At 41.6% G+C, this 17,383-nt stretch overlaps 1 protein-coding gene across 1 annotated transcript; it reads right to left on the bottom strand.

The window, feature by feature from the left end:
* Positions 1-268: 268 nt before the first annotated feature.
* Positions 269-17,066, bottom strand: kpna4 (karyopherin alpha 4 (importin alpha 3)). The gene is made up of 17 exons (XM_059331325.1): positions 16,878-17,066; positions 14,395-14,439; positions 14,117-14,206; positions 11,529-11,558; positions 11,362-11,414; positions 10,080-10,175; positions 9,699-9,784; positions 6,485-6,571; positions 6,228-6,397; positions 5,593-5,637; positions 5,020-5,151; positions 4,741-4,869; positions 3,911-4,015; positions 3,723-3,794; positions 2,139-2,301; positions 1,947-2,041; positions 269-1,648 (listed from the first exon to the last, which is right to left on the bottom strand). The coding sequence occupies exons 1-17, from the start codon at positions 16,944-16,946 to the stop codon at positions 1,553-1,555; spliced, it is 1,563 nt and encodes a 520-aa protein (XP_059187308.1). The 5' UTR covers positions 16,947-17,066; the 3' UTR covers positions 269-1,552.
* Positions 17,067-17,383: the final 317 nt, after the last annotated feature.

Below are 17,383 nucleotides of genomic sequence, written 5' to 3'. Positions count from 1 at the left end.
GGGTAAAGGGGAGGGGAAACATGTAACATTTAAGCACAGTTTTACTTAAAATAAAAATTACACTGTATCCACAGCCTAAGGAAACTAAAATACCCTAAAAAATAACTGTGCTATAGTTTAGTACATGCAAAGGTTATGATTCACAATCCTACGTGAAATGGCCACTGTTCTCTTCTCCCTTGGTGATAAGTCAAAGCTATGGCAACAATACTGCAAAGCAGTGATTTTGCTGTAACTTGAAGGAAAAATAATGAAGTGTCACAAGGGGAACAGGTCATTTGGTTGATTATAGTGATGGTGTCAGAATTTCACAGCATCAAGCCCATGTCTGGTGCGTAGGTTAGGGTTCTGGTGTGAGGGTGGAGTACGATCGTCGTCAATCACCTTTACAGAAGCAATGAAACTAAAAGCTGAAAATAAAAAAAAGATCATAAAAAGGAACACACTGGAGGCAAAAATAAAAGCCCAAAAGCCACCAAATGCATCATAATACAATGCACTGCTGCTCCAAACCTGCCAATAGCATTGTCCAGTGTCAATTAATACTAACTTAACAATAATTCAAAACAAAAAAAATAATCCTTGTGATGACGATTTTTTTTTCTCATATCCAAAGTTCTTCCTTTCAGGGATTTGCGGATCAGCCTCTCTTTCAAAGGCAGAATTTCTTTTCCTGAAACCTTTGCTAACCTCATTGTTGCAATTTTGTTTCTCTTCAGATGTTGTATTTGTATTTTTTTCCCGTCTCTGCATGCGTTCTCACCCAGTCTTGCATACTCGCAGTCACGCACGCAGCCAAGCACACAACAACTCATCCGTCCATTCTCTCGCACATGCGACACGCGCAGCCGGACTCCTGGCCCCGCCCACCAGGGGGAGAGGATGGTGCCCTGTCGGGGGAGTCTCGTTGGAGGAGATGAACCTGGCTCCTCAGCACTGAGTCCAGTCATTCATACACAATGGGTCCATTCACACACATGTCTGATAGCGTGGCCGATTGGGGGAGGGGCACAATGAGGGTGGCGCCCTCTCTAGTCGGAGGACCTCAGAATTGTGATGGTTCGTGGTTCATCTCAGTTCATAATTAAAGTTATTTTCATTTCTGTGTTTTGTTTGTATTGTGATGTTTCAAGATCTCTTGATTTCTTATTTTTGGATGTCCTTGGTTCTCCCCGGGCAGACATCGAGTTTTTTTGTTGTCGTTTGAAGTAGTTTTTCCGAAGGCGACAGCTCCAATAACACAGAAGTTATGTCGGCATGTCTCTCAACGCATTCGATGTAGATGTTTTGCTTTTTTTGCAACATGTAGCCACTCATTCTCACTCGCACCCACTCGCCATCTCAAACTTCATTTGGGCTGGTTCCCCTGGAATGCCAAATGAAATCCACACATTTTTCTCTCAGATAAGATGCAGCCATGGATCCCACGAGCCAAGCACAATGGATCAAATTTCTCACATTCTCGCTCTCTCTCGCTCTTTCTCTCCTAATTTTTTTATGTTGAACAGAGTGCTGCATCGTGAACAAAACTCCAGAATACCCCAGATGCCGTCTAGAACTGGAATCCCTCGGCTGGCACGTTGGCTGAGTTAAAGCCGTAAGTTCCACCTTGGATGGCCTCTGGGACCAGGCTGGTGTCTTCATCAATCTGGAGGAAAAGACGAAGAAACAAGCGTTAGCTAGACAGCGGATATGACAAGAGAGCAAACACTAGCTTGGTTTATTGCGTCACAAGACAACATTCCTTCATTATGCAAGTAAAGTACCAAATTATAGCTTTATTATCATTTGATCTTCACTCTACATCTTAAACACATTCCTCAAATATTAAAATGTGCAAACTTTCAACTTTACACAGTAATACTCAAGAGAATCACCAATGGACAGATACTTAAAGCTGCAGTAACAAACCCAAGGGGGAAAAAAAACATTTGCTTGCAACTTACATCATCAGATGAGAAGAATTGATCAATAATTTCGTATGCCAATTTGTAGATATCTTCATTTTCGTGATTCTGCAGTTGCTCCACTTTTTCCAAACCTGATAAATAAAACATAAAAAATTACTCACCACTCAATCCCACATGAACACATGATGTTCAGTAAAACAAATGTGAAAAAGCCTCGATGGGACTCACCTCCACATTCCTCAATAAGGTTAGCGATGGTTTCAGCTTCATCATCGGCCATTTTGAGGATATTGCTGAGACCATCGAGAACCACCTGCACCACCTGGGCATCCTTCACTGTCAGCAGGTTGCAGAATGGAGGGATCACCTGCTTCTCAATCAGGTGTGCCACCTGTAGGCAGCAGAGACACAACCACATCCATCAGTGCTTCACGTTTGGAAGAAGGAATATTTTGCTGATGAAGTGTTATTGGTTGCATTAGACGGGTGGGCGGAGCACAGGAAGACCTTTACTGGACTCGACAGGTAACTCTCTTCCAATCACCAACATGCATTCAACCACTGACACTTGTGGCTCGTACAATGACTGACAACCATCATGTGTCTCTCTCTCCAGGGAGAGTCATCACCACCTCAGGGTGAAGACTTTATTTGACTAGTAGGAGTTCTGCTCTCGACATTACATCAGCACCCGTTTTCCCGATAAATATGGAAAATCTCAGGAAAAAAAAACAGGTGCTCTACAGCTCATAACACAGGCTGCCTCCATCTTCAGCGCCGCCTGTTGATGGAGGCCAGCATGACATGGCTGTGAGGTGTTTGTGTGGACCTGCATGTCATCCAGTACTGAGGGGGGGGAGGTTACCAAGGCTACGTTCAGACAGCAGGGCTTAATGCTCAATTCGGATTTTTTTTTGTGGAATCCGATTTTTTTGCAAGGTCGTTCACATTTCCAATTAAATGCGACTTGTATGTGATCTCCAGTGTGAACTTTAAACGTACCAAAAGTGTCCCGCATGCGCACTGGAGTGCACAGTGTTTACGGAAGTAGCGGAAAACATGGCCGCCAGCAGGAAGCCTATGTATGATGAATACATAGGCTTAGAGAGGCTTACAGTCCATAGAGTCCATAGACACTTTTAAAAAAAGGACTAAAAACATTACTTTTTAGCAAAACCTTTGGTTCCTCCCATCTAGATGGTTTTTAGTTTATGTATGTATGTTTTCTGTTTTTAGCTGTTTCCCCCCCCCTTTTTTTAATCGTTTTTATAATTAGACTGTTATGTTTTTAACCTGTAGCACTTTGAGATTTCCTGTAATGTAAAATGCATTACAAATACAATGTATTATTATTATTATGAATGGGACCTGGCCGTTCAGACTGGAGTCGCATGTCAAAAGATCAGATATGTTTCGGTTTTAGGAGCACATATCCAAGTGGCCTGGATCGCATTTGAAAAAATCGGATCTGTGTCGTTCAGACTGTCATTAAAAGATCAGATGCAGGTCGCATAGGGGCGAAAAAATCGGATTTGGGTTACTGGCTGCAGTCTGACCGTAGCCCAAGTGGCGCTTGTGCTTCTTGGCACTGAAGCAAAGGCTGGGACTCATCAGGAGCCAACAAGGTTCCTGAAGCAGCGAGTCCATCCATGGAGGAGAGCAGATAAAGCAACAAAAGGGGGCAAAAATCGATGTTGACTGAAGAGGAAAGGATTTGAAGAATGCATGCTGGTAATGAGGAGAGTATTACCCAGGTCCAGTTCAGGACAGAGCCTGTGAGCCAGAAGAACATCTGTTTTATTACAGCCTTACCTGATCTTTTCTCCCACTTATTGTCAGGTTGCTGATGGCCCAGGCTGCTTCCTTCTGGGTGCCGAAGTCACCCTGAAAATAAATGCATTCAAAGTGAGCAATGCAGATATACCTATATGTTTTACAAAAATAAACACACACAGTGTAATTGTACTCCACATTGTTCATAAAGAGAGATAGATAGGCACCTTGTCTAGCAGGTGAATGATCATGGGGACTAGCTTGGCATCGATGACGGCCTGCACCTGCTGCTGGTTGCCTGCTGTGATGTTGGACAGGAACCACACTGCCTCCTACAGGACAAACAGCACAAATACACCCAGTGAGTGAGTATGACGGAGTTTTCTGCTGTGGGAAGTCAAACCAAAGGGATTAACATGTAAACAGGTTTCACCATACCCAGAGAAGACAGGAGATTTTCTTTAACTAAAGAGGAACTTGCCCTCTAAAACTTTATTAACCAAACATGACAGACGGCCCATTCTCTTCTTGAGGGTTTTGCCAAAACACTTGTCAAGAATGAGTTTTTGTGCCTGAGCTGGATCAGAATCCAGAGGTCCACTCTGAGAGGTTGACCTCTGGTCGAGACAGAGTGCTGTGGGTGGGGCGAGGGTGTTTGTTGAGGCTTTAATCATCGTCCAGGTCACAAAGTGGGCCTCATGTTTAAGTGACTGGGCTCAGATGCACTCCGATATCAGCAGAGACACGAGGTCTTCAGCACCCTCTGGCCACCAACCCAGGGTATCACACATCCACTCACATGCACACAGATAACCTCCTCCCAACCTCCCCAACCTGTCTCATCTAACCCCCCCCCCGGTGAGGTCCTCTTCGTCTTCTTCATCCTCGCGATGCTCCATGTTGTGAACTCCTACGTGGCTATCTGTCCCGTTTATACCTTTCAAACTGCATTCATACAAACACAAAGTCTCTGATTTCATCACTTCCAGACAACACATGTTGCAGTAAACATGGGGCGTGTCCATGTGTAGGAGGAGCAAGATAGAAAATGTTTTACCTTGTTGATTTTCTCCTTCGGGTGTGTGAGGAGAGCAGGGAAGTGGTTGAGAGCGTCACAGTTCAGAACCACCTGGGTCTGTTCATCTGTGCCGGTCACGATGTTCCCAACAGCCCTCAGGGCAGCAGTCTGCATGGGGACAGGACGCGTACAGTCATAATACAATTTAATAAATATCTATTTAATCCGAAATACAATCAATCTAATATCTCCAGGTCCAAGCCGGGAGTTTTAATAATCTAATCCTAAACATATTGAGTGTCATGGCTGGTGTCTTACCTGAACTTTGACCTCCTGGTGGCTGAGCAGAGGGACCAGGTGAGGGACGATGCCGGAGTCGATCACCATCTGGATCTGCTCGTTCCCAGCGTCCGTCAGATAGGACAGAGCCCACACTGTGTCTACCAATATCTGGAGGCAGCAGAGGAACAAAAAGGTAAGGAATACATTTTCCACCCTGAACAACTAATTCAGACGGTTATAATTGGGTTTTTTTGCTCTCCTTATAGTTAGATGAAGTCAAGCAGGGTTCATACAGCTTTAGGAGTAAACTTTAAGCACCTAAACCAAAAAGTCTTTATCACTACACCTCAATTGTTACTATGAATGCAACTGTGAAAAAAACAAAAAACATTTATACCTACAAAAATCAATGTATATTGATACTCTGGTTATTTTACCAACTGTTTATATTAACTTTGATTAGATGTTTAGATGTTTGTAAATTTGAATTAAAGCATTGAAAACATAACTGCAAAAATAAAGCATTTTCCAAACTTTTGAGGCTTTGTACAAACCACTGCATCATGGGCTGCTAAAAAAAATGGGGAAAACAGTAAAAACAGAACTTACACTGACATCAGTGTGGTGGATCAGCACACAGAGAGCTGGAAGGATCTGTAATGAGGAGGAGACAGGAGGGATCATTAGGTGGAGCAAGTGATAACAGGGTTCCCATGTGATCTGTCAGGGCTGACACAACTAAAGGTCTAGGAGCTGAAATGGCTGCATGACACCGGCACCTTTGTTTATGTCAGCACAAATCAGCCACACAACGTATTTGTATCAGTGTATTAATCAGCTAAGGTAGAGCCTCTTCTCCCTCATACAAACATCTCTTATATTTAAGAATGAAGGAAGAGAGGAGCATTCACAGCAGCAGATACATTTTGGTTTGTGATGCGAACTGTAAACCAACTTTCCTTTAGCCATCAGGTCTAAAGATAAGACGATCCTACACACTGTCCAAAATTCTCAGCATGACATTTAAAGACATCTTTATGAATCCAACAATGATATTCCTCAGGTCTGACCTCAGTGGTATAGACATGTTTCCCTATATTCATAAAATGTTCCAGCTGGAGGACAGGAATTCACAATATCTTCTTGAAATGTACAAACTAAAGAAAACCCTTGTCCTGATCCCTCACTGGCCTTTACATAGACACCCATGTCAAACATATGTACTGTAGCTCATTCTCACACACCTCCTGGATGGTCTCCATGGGGGGTGGAGGGTCCTTGTGGCGGCACAGGTTGACCATGACCCAGGTGACGTTGCGGAGGAAGGTGATGGGGATGGAGGGACTGATGAAGGAGAGCAGGGGGTTGACCACGCCCAGGCTGATCACATAGTCTCTGCACTGAGGGCCGTCACCTACAGACAACACACACACACAGCTGAAGCACTTGTGGTCTCGGGACCGACTGAGTATTTTTCTCATTGACTCCAACAGTGACCCACCTATGATGTTGCCCAGGGCCCAGACTGCCTGTTCACACACATTCTGGTGAGGAGAGCGCAGCAGCCTCAGGAACAGTGGCACAGCATCTACAGGAGACAGATATGTGTTCATCATTTAATAGGACATCTCATTATCTCATGTGTTGCTTTAAGGTGCTCCTCACAGAGTTTCTAACCAGTAAGAGATCAATCGGATAGATCTAGACTCCAGATTTGGACATGGCAAAGTTTGTACTTTGAATAAAATGCAATCAAGCCACAACATGCTAAGAAAAAACAAAATGAACAGGGAGTATGGGAAAACATCAAAGTTATTTGGACATAAAGACATGTCCACACAAATTCAGATCTTAGAAAACAGGTTGAAGATATAATTCTTCATGGAAGCATTCTGAGCCAGAGATACTTAAACTCTTGCTGAGCTTAAATAATTAATCTTGGTTCATGATGTTATCTGTAGTCAAGATTAATAATGCTTATGTTCACTGATTTAATTGTTTCAATTCCCTTATGTTCCAGTTTGCTGTAAATGGAGCCATTAAGTGTGATGAATTACAACCCCCAAACCAAACTAAAATCAAGATGGTGAAGCAGGCGGCTCCATTAAGAAAGAAAATAGAACGTCAACCATTTTGGCAAACAAAAAATAAATAAACCCAGTGTTACAAAAGGAAAAAACAAAGAACATCTGCTATATGAAAATGCATTACAGTCATGTTAATATCCACTACTCCCACTGTACATCTACAACCACATGACAACATTATTGCTAATTTCCTTATTTGTCTTCTCTCCACATATCCACTGTCACACATTCAGTCTCTCACTTTAAAAGATATTCTCGCCCAAACGACATACTGAGCTTTTATTTATTTCAGCATCTCTAGTCTTATTAACATGACACGGACAAGCCAGAATTTCCTTAAGTTTGGTTTGAATGTCTGAACCATCCAAAATATGCTTCCACACTAAAAACGAACCAGACCCTGGTTTAATTAGATTCAGACTGAGACTGCCTCTAGTCGGTGGGCCAAGAGCTGGTTTCAAACTTTTATTTTTGTTTGGATAAAACTGAAAAGTCAGAATGTCTGGAGCAAACAAGGCACAGTGCTCTGCATAAATGAGTACACCCCCTTTGAAAAGTAACATTATAAACAATATCTCAATCAACACAAATACAATCTCCAAAAAGTTGACAAGACCAAGTTTAACATAGCATCTGTTTATCTCATAACATGAAAGTAAGGTTATGATATAACTTTTCATTCATAATTTTCAGTTTTACTCAAGTTTTACTTACTTTAGTCTCTGGAGCAAAGCTACATTTTAGACTACAAATGTCTAATTTAACAATAGTCAACCCCAGGTGAGTCTAATTATTCATTACACAGGTGTCCAGCAGACAGTTGACTATAAAAGGGTGTTACTTAAATAGAAGCCCTTCCTATTTCATGTTGTTAGCAATGGCACCACATGGAAGAGAAATGCCTCAAGACCTGAGAAGGAAAATATTTTTTTTTCACCGAAAAGGTGAAGGCTACAAGAAGATAAGCAAAGCTTTACTTATCAGTCAGAATATTGTAGCAAAAGTGGTACAAAAATGTAAAAAAGATGGAACTGCAACCATCTCACAGAGACGTCCTGGTTAACACCTCGACAGCAGCGTCTTCTGATGAGAAGGGTCCAAGAAAATCGGCATGCAAGTTAATTGCACTTATCTAAGGCAGCTGTTCTCAACCTTGGGGTCAGGACCCCAATTGGGCTCACGAGATGATTTCTGGGGGCCGCCAAATCATTTTGGAAGTCAGCTCATTTTGTGGACATTTTGTGTCTTTTTTTTGTCATTTTGTGTCTTTTTTGGTAATTTTGTTTCCTTTTTTGGACATTTTGTGTCTTTTTTTTTAAAGTCGTTTTGTGTCTTTTTTTGGTAGTTTTGTTTCTTTTTTGGGTCATTTTGTTTCTTTTTTTGGGTCATTTTGTCTTTTTTTGGTCATTTTGTGTCTTTTTTGGTGAATTTGTGTCTTATCTTTGGTCATTTTGTATCTTTTTTGGGTGATCTGAACTGTGCGTGTGAGATTGTGTTTAGTGAGTGGGGGTCATGGACAACATGCATGTTAAATTGGGGGTCGCGACTCAAAAAAGGTTGAGAACTTTGGGAACTTTGGGAAGGTTGAGGGAATTAGAAAGCCAAACTGGGGCGACTGTTTCTGGTGACACAATACGCCGTACACTGCAGAGGAATGGCATGCATGGTGCCGTCCACCAAGGAAGCCTCTCCTAAAGCCCAGGCACAAAAAAGCCCGCCTAAAGTTTGCCAGGGCCATTATGACAAAGATGAAGACTACTGGGACTCTGTACTCTGGAGTGATGAGACCAAGATAAATGTTTTTGGAACTGATGGCTTCAAAACTGTGTGGCGTCGCAAAGGTGAGGATTACAGAGAAAAATGCACGGTGCCTACAGTGAAACATGGACACAAGTGTCCTTATGTGGGGTTGCATGAGTGCTGCTGGTGTCGGGGAGCTGCATTTCATTGATGACATCATGAATTCACAGATGTTTGCTCTCTACTGAAGGAGAAGATGCTACCATAACTCTGTGCTCTTGGTCGTTGTGCACTCTTCCAACATGACAATGATCCTAAAAACACATCTAAGGCCACTGTTGGATTTCTGAAGAAGAACAGGGTGAAAGTGATTCTCCAGATCTGAACCCATTGAACACCTATGGGCAATTCTGAAGAGACAAGTTGAGCATCACTCTCCATCCAGCATCCAGTCTCTAAAAGAGGCCATTCTTGAGGAATGGAAAAAGATCGATGGAGCAAAATGTTGTCAACTTGTTCATTCCATGTCTAGAAGACTTGGTGCTGTCATTAAAAATCATGGAGGCCATACAGAGGACTAGATGTAATAGTTTTTGTTGTGGGGTGTACTCATTCTTGCATCGCCCTTATTTCAGTAAAACTGAAAAATGTGTAATCCAAGTTATATTATTAACCTTACTTTCATGTTATGAGATAAAGAGAGGTTATATTAAACTTGGTCTTGTCAACATTTAGGAAATTGTATTTGTGTTCATTGAGATATTGTTTAAATGTTACTTTTCAAAGGGGGTGTACTCATTTATGCTGAGCACTGTAGGTATGAAAAGGCCCAAAAGATAAGGGGTTAAAAACAAAATGAAGGGACAGAGAGAACAAAAAGACACTTACTGGACTGGACCACGGCTTGGGTCTGCTCTGAGGTCCCAGACGCTATGTTGGTTAGCGCCCAAGCTGCCTCAAACTGGAGAGACGGGCTGTGGAGAGGTGAGAGATGGATGTTTTTTACTGGGCAGTGGTGTCAAACAGTAAGAACAAGCTGATGAGTCATTTATATTTCTGCCATTCCTGGAAGGTGAAAACTAGAACACATTTACATAAGTGCTACAGATGTAGGCTGGGCTAAACCCTGCTCCCTCATTAGCATAACTTTGAAGTGTACATAAACTCAACATGATCGGGGAAAAGGGCTATGCTTGTCCTATAATTATCACACATGGAGAGGCGTGAAGCGCTGCTACATGCGAACAAACAGAATTACAGTCTGCTTACTTGTCATCTCTGTCCAGGCAGTGGACCAGTATGGGAAGGATCCCAGACTTAATCAGGTCATCTATGGGAGGGTTACGGTCACTGGACAACAACTTCCTACAAAAACAAAAGCAAAGACAAAAGACCATTACTCACACACTCACATAGCTTCACTGACAGATAGCAACAAGAAGAACCAATGACGGAGAGACAGAAACAGCTGAAGAATGTGAAATATCTACATAGTCAATAACAATCCCAGTGACTGTAATGTTGGGAGACGTTACCCTGCTGGTGACCCGACATCAACATTACACAACATCCGGTAAAGTGTTCCGGCATATGAACTTCTATTAGTGTCGATATTTTTTTTTTTAAAGATCTTATTAAAAGATTTTGGTTGATTGTGTAAATGAAACACCACATTGTGCAGAAAAACAAGCATTGTTTTCCTCAATAGTATATACGACTTCAAGCATATTCCTAACCTTGAAAACTGTTAAAATTAAGCATTTTTCACACTTCCAAGGCAGTGAACACATCCTGAATAAACAAACATGTTTGGTGAATTCAGCTCCTTCATGCTGCATTTGATGGAACCAAAGGAGGGGCTGCACTAGTTGCAGAGCCATTTACAGTCTTCATTAATCAGACTGTGCTGCCTTACTCTAAATCACACCTGTCTAACCGGGCTGGAAAAACATTCAGCCCCAGAAATTTCAACACTGAATTTGTATTTTGCAAGAGGCCATCAATTTTAATCAGAGAGCTTTTAAAGAAAAAGTACTTGAGCAGAAACGTTGGCTCAAAACTACAACATGAACAGATGAGAATCTGGATCAAACTACGACTTTAATATTGTGAAAATCAGGTTTGATTTGAAACATGATAACCGTGACAGTGTTGACTTGATATTGATTTGTAATAATCTTAATCATTTCACATGACAAAAGTTAAAATATATATTAATTGAATCATTGTAATCTAAATAGTAAGTTATCTGGCGTTTTAAATTTAATTTCCTTAATTCATTTAAGCCATTATCACATCCGTAGTTGTTTATTTTGGATTAGACGGACTGTCTCCTTGACATGTGCACATTCAGAAGAGTTTATTTTGAATTCTCACTAAAATTGCAGTCATAAATCCTGCAGTCGGTCCACTTTGCCTTCATCTATATAACATGAAAAATGTGACACTTAATGATGATACAGACACAATAAACAATACTGAATTATGGGCCAACTACTGATAAACTGTGATAATCAGTAGAGTCCAAGGGTGTGTGGGTGTGTGTTCCTACCTGGCAGCCTGAACAGCACTCAGCTGGACTCCCTGATTATCACTGGTGGCATTCTGTAACGCAGCATAGAAAACCAAAGAACATGAGTTAATCCCTGGTGCATAATATACACTGGCCATAAGAGGGAATAAATGACAAAGAAAAATAAAATCAAACATTCTACTTACTAGTACTATTGCTTCGAGAGAGGTGTTTTGCTGAAAAAGAAACATTTTGGAGAGTCATTAGTCTAGAATCGTGCTTAGACACACATTTGTAATGCCAACTTCACAATATATGACTTGCTGTTTGGTAATAGAGTCTAGAAGTCATTTTGTTGTTTTGACACTACACCACTGACTGGCAACACACCATCTTTCACCAGAATCCCAGATGAGCATGTCTGGTCTCAAAACTACGTTTTGTCATAAAACCTCATGCCAGAAGTGGCACAGGAAATTAAATAATACCATAGATGAGACAGGATTTTCTTTTTGTTCCCAAAATAGATGTCTAATCTAAGGAAACTTCCTTGTAATAACGCTGTTGTGTTCACAAAATGGCTCGTTTCCACATGTCTTTATTATACAAAGTTCTCTTGGTGCAAGAATAACTTTGGTCAATGTTGCAAATGCAACACATACAGTTAAGTTAAGCTGTTACAGCGACCCCTCCCCCAGGTTTCACCTCAAAACTAGATACCTGGAATGCCTCTGTGATGCATCTGCAAGTTCACACATAGCACTTCAGAGCAAAGCCACCCCCGTTTCCCTTCTGATCAACAGCTTTTGTTAACAAGTGGAATATCAGGCCTAAAGTCATGTAGCATGAACTATGCACGGGCTACAAGATGATCAGTAACAAACATTTTTAAATCAGTGGTTGTGCAAGAAAGAGCCAACTGAATACCCTGGCAGAACCAAATGAGGCTGAGCACACATCTGTTAGTCCTTCCTAAATTGCTTTTGTATGTGAAGTGGACAAAGCAGGAAGGAAAGCCACCAAAGCCCCACTGAGAGCAGTGAGGGGAGGGCTCATGATTGGGAAATGCCACTAGGACAATGCAGTGACTTGCATTCTCACTTAAACCAACGTGGTGCAACAGTCAGCAGGCTGGACGGACGTGAGGGCCAGCATTCAACCGGATCATCTGCCAACTGGCAAGCTCACCTGATGCCCTCCACAGGGAGTTCAGGGCCCAGTGTTGGCTGTAGTGTAGCGTATCTTCAATAAAGCATGACCATGACTACAGGCTCAAATAAATAAAGTTACCGAATGCATCTGATAGGCAGCAGTCACAGCTGATTGCTAGTGCACCCACAAATAAAGGGGGGGCAAACACTTGCAACCAAAAGGCAAACCAGGAAATAAATATATTCAAAACACAACCCTGCAGAGTTTACACAAATGAAGGAGACAACTGCACCCTGGGGATATTAAAAACAGTGGTGACAGGAACTCAGAGAACAGCAGAAAAATCAAAAAGCTGTGACGATCTGATTAATCATAAATATATATAGTCTAACAAGCTCAGCAGATCCACATTTACATTGTGAAAGAGCAAATTACAATCAGCCCACTAACCCCCCCCCCAAAAAGAAAAGTCAACATTTTACAATCAATGTGTTATTTTAGGCTGACTGACTACAGTCACACAGCGGTCACTGGTTGTCAAGTATTTAAACCAGATTGGCCAGCACACTTTCCCACAAAAGCCTCTCTAATGTCTTGCAGTGAGTCAGAGCAGCATGTCATTGTTGATATATTGCTAAGCAGCCCGTTTTAAGTCGGCCCTCTCAATGGCACTAGGCAGTTACTGTGATTGAATTTCTGAACTGCTGAATGGCCTGTTTTTGTCCAGCAATACCACCAAACCTGGAGCCCCTTGGTGATGATGGGATTCATGATAAATCATTTTCTGTGTGATGTTGTTAGCCCTAAATGATCTGATGACTGATGAGACGTTTCCTCATAAACTTAATCTACAATGAGCACATGGCCTGATCTTCTGGCTTATCAGTTGTGGTGAGATCAGTTGAAGATGCTGATAATTGGCCCCAATTTGAGGTATAATTTTCATGCTAATATTTGCATTACAAAAACATTTTTTTACCTATCACAAGTATCACCACAACCAGAACTATTGCTCGCAGAAGTGATTCTAATGTTAGATATTTTCTTCTCTAGTACCCACTATATCCCTCTGTTCTTTCATCTGAAAATGAAAAAAAAATTATTCTGCATAGGTGTTCATTGCAGAGATTACATAAGCAGTAAACACAAAAACACCGCAGTACTGTGCCCCAAAAGCCCAGAAAATATTCAAAAAGGAACCCAATCCTGATGAGGTATCGTCATACTTTGTGCATTTTAACTACTCTACCTAGGAAGTTGCAGACTGAAAGAATGTGTCTCTAACTTTGGAAAAATGAGACACCAAGCAGCACAGACACAGACAGACTGCATGTTTGTTCACACTCGTGCCCCACCCAACTGACACTGAGCAGGGAGAAGCAAGGAGGCCGCATCACAGGGACAAAATGTCAGCACGTCCTAAACCTCTGGAGTGTTAAACCAGTGACATGGACCTAATGTTAAAAAAAATAAAATAAAGCCCTTGGACAAATATTTATGCCGAGCTGTCACTCCCAGGGTTCAGTAGTTCCTTACAGGAGCTTTGCTATTCTCTACACTTAAAACAGAAAACCTAACAACATGTAAACTTGATTATCTGGTGGCATCAGACACATTTTGAGCAGAGAATACTCTCCCGTACCGATCTGAAGTCTCCATCGACATCAGAGTCCTCGCAGATGTCCTCATGGGGCACATTTCTCCTCTTCAGAAGGTGCTCATCTCTTTTGTTCTGTGGTGGAGAGAACAGAGATATTACTTTATGCACAAATTCCAGCAGGAATTCATGACGATAAGAAGGAAAACTCATCCTTTAGTTATTATTTTCAAAGATCAACTGCAGATAAAAGGCCAGAACTTACTGTAGTTGTAAAAGTCTTAGTTATAGTAGTAAACACAATATAACAAAAATGCATTTACCTTTCTGAGTTCCACCACTACCTCAGTCCTCTGTCTTCTCATAGTCTGTGGGAGAGATAACATATTATTATTATTATATACAATTTTATAATCCCAATTTGCCTTGGCTCAAGAGAGCGACAGGAGATACCGAATTAAATTTGGGCACAGTCTGAGATCAGTTCCCTTCATGTGACCAGAGCTGATCTGCTGTATCATTCATACCCTGAGCATTAAGTCAACTGCCCACACTCTGCATATGACAGCACCCAAACATACTTAACACCAGTCTGACCTAATATGACTCAGCTTAAGTTACTGCTAGACCCTTCTATGTGCTTTAACAAGGCAGCTAATCCCCTTATTCTTTAATAAATACCTGTTGTATCAGTTACCAGTTATTATTATTAACAAAAAACAGTTATGATGAGAAACATGCAGCAAAAACTACTGCAGTCCTGCACTAAGTCCTTCATGAAGGTTATGTTCGGTTTTGGTGTGTTGAAACTGTTTTATTATAGATGTGCTTATTCTGATTTGTGCTATTTTAGAGAGACTGTAGTTTGTGTTGCAGTACAGTGCAGATTATAATACAATACAATTAAACAGAATCACAAACTACAGCCTCCAAAATGGCTATGAAGTTGAACTAGCACCTTTCCAAAAGTTTCAATAAACAATGCAACATTATATCCTTCATGAATGCAGTATTTATTGCATAAATGCACTGGGTGTACCTAATAATCTGGCACATGAGTCAATGGATCATTATGTAACTCACACTATGACCAGACAGTGTTGTTTTAGTTGCATTAGAAGAGTCGATGTTTGTCGGTAACGCCTGTGATCATCACTAACATACCTCCACCATGCTGCTGATAACTTATTAACAGGTTGCAAGGCGAGACAACACATGCCTGGTGGCCTCGCTCTCGCCAGATACTACTCGTCAAACAGGATGTATGAGTACATCCTGCTCGTATACATGCTAAGAAAGCCCGCTTGAAAACAATAACATACACAGCTGACATTACATCACACTGTAAAAATAATCGCCTATGTTATTTTTGGTCAAAATTGGGTTTTTTTGCCTAAATCATCTCCTCATAGCCACCTATGGTTAAATCACCTCCATCCTCAGTTGATCAAATCATGATTTTACCCCTTTAAGATAATGGCCTAAGTCAAGTGTGTGACTTAAGCGGGTTTATTATGTCTAAGTCAAAATAAAATGTGACTTAAGCAATTTTTTGAACATGCCTTTGTGACTTAAGCAAGATATGGTAACACTTTATTTTGAAGGTGTCTACATAAGAGTGACACAAGCCTGTCAGAAACATGACATGGGATGTGTCATGAACATTAATGACACTTTGAAGTAACATTAATGCTCATGATACTTGTCATGTCATGTTTCTGACAGGCTTGTGTCACTCTTATGTAGACACCTTCAAAATAAAGTGTCGCCATATCTTGCTTAAGTCACAAAGGCATGTTCAAAAAAATGCCTAAGTCATTTATTTCTCTTAAGTTACATCATTTACAGTGTTATTACTATGCCAATAGCCATTCTTTGTTACATCCTTTTTGAGTGAAATGATCAATAAATGTCGCATGTTACACTTTTGGTGAAGTCTTTAGTGTTTCCTGCAAAACTTAAAATAATGAGTTAGCTGATTATTTTAACATGGTGACATGATGAAGCAGAGGAATGTGAGCTGCAGATCAGCTGGTAACTTATGGATGCAACGTGTAGCTTTGATCCACCAGTCATGTGATCAAGTTAACTAGCTGGTTACTCGTGTAACCGCCTTTTCCAAGCATGAGTAAAAATTATAACACTGCGCCACAATGTTAAAGGATCCAGGTAAGTGGCCGGCTAAGAGGCCAACTGGTTTCCGCCATTGTTTTTGGTGCTAAAGACGGGGGATGGGTGGAGCTGCAGCCACCAAGCTAGCACAGTTAGCACGTAAGCTAGCTAACTGCAGTATCAAAATAACGCTAATCTGCCTCTGTGTTGGCCCGCCAAAACAAGAACATATCACCAAAATACACCCTGAAAGTCATTTATATGTACTTTTATATCCACATTAAACGTTTTCCCCGGGGTATATATCGACGTAAACCGGCCCGGTGAGACGTTATGCTTCAGTTAAGCTAGCATGTCCCCGTGGGCCTGGCTAGCACCGAGCTAGCACCGAGCTAGCAGAGCACTACTAGCTAGATGCTAGCACCGAGCTAGCACCGAGCTAGCATCTAGCTAGCAGAGCACTACTAGCTGCTCTGACATGTTTTATAACCGGCGCAGTCTCACGGTGAGACGACACTAAAAAGGGGAAATATCAAAGCCACAGGACAGAGATTAATATGATTAATATCAGGTGATGAGCGAAGGCCTCGGCGGACGTTTTGGGTAAAAAGTTCCCGATGGTGGTAAATTAGAAACGACGTCACAAGGAGGCGAAGCTGCAGAGATCCTCGACACCGATCTGCTCAACTTTTACCTCCAGATCACGGCCTTTATTCTTGAAATTCTTCAGTCGCTGGTTGTCCAGTTTCTCGTTGTCAGCCATGTTAGCGGTTCTGGTTACGTTAAATTACAGTGTGACTCGTGGATTTAGCTTGCGAGCTGCCCCTTTTTCTGGTTCCCTTTTCTCAGCCTTTCGTTAATGGACTATTTTCTGCTGCTCTGGCCGCGGTGCACCCTGGGATTGCCGGTGGAGGAGGAGGAGGAGGGGGGCAGCCTCGCTCTGGCGTAGAGGAAGGGTGGGGAAATCCCCTCCACCCTCATTGGTTTCACTGTTAACCCTCTCAATCATGGGCTATATGTCCATTAAAATATGTTAATAGATCTTCACCATGCTATGTTGGTATCAGTTTTTTCAGCGCGACCTCACCTTTATGTCCTGATTATTAATTTTTAACTTTGACTTACTTGATCAAAATTTTGAACCCAAAAGAAGAGAAGAGTACTTTATTAATCCCACAATGGGGAAATTCAACCTCTGCA

The sequence above is a fragment of the Centropristis striata genome, chromosome 4, assembly GCF_030273125.1.
Source record: "Centropristis striata isolate RG_2023a ecotype Rhode Island chromosome 4, C.striata_1.0, whole genome shotgun sequence".
Classification (NCBI taxonomy): Eukaryota; Metazoa; Chordata; class Actinopteri; order Perciformes; family Serranidae; genus Centropristis; species Centropristis striata.
This window is presented reverse-complemented; position numbering and strand designations above follow the sequence as displayed.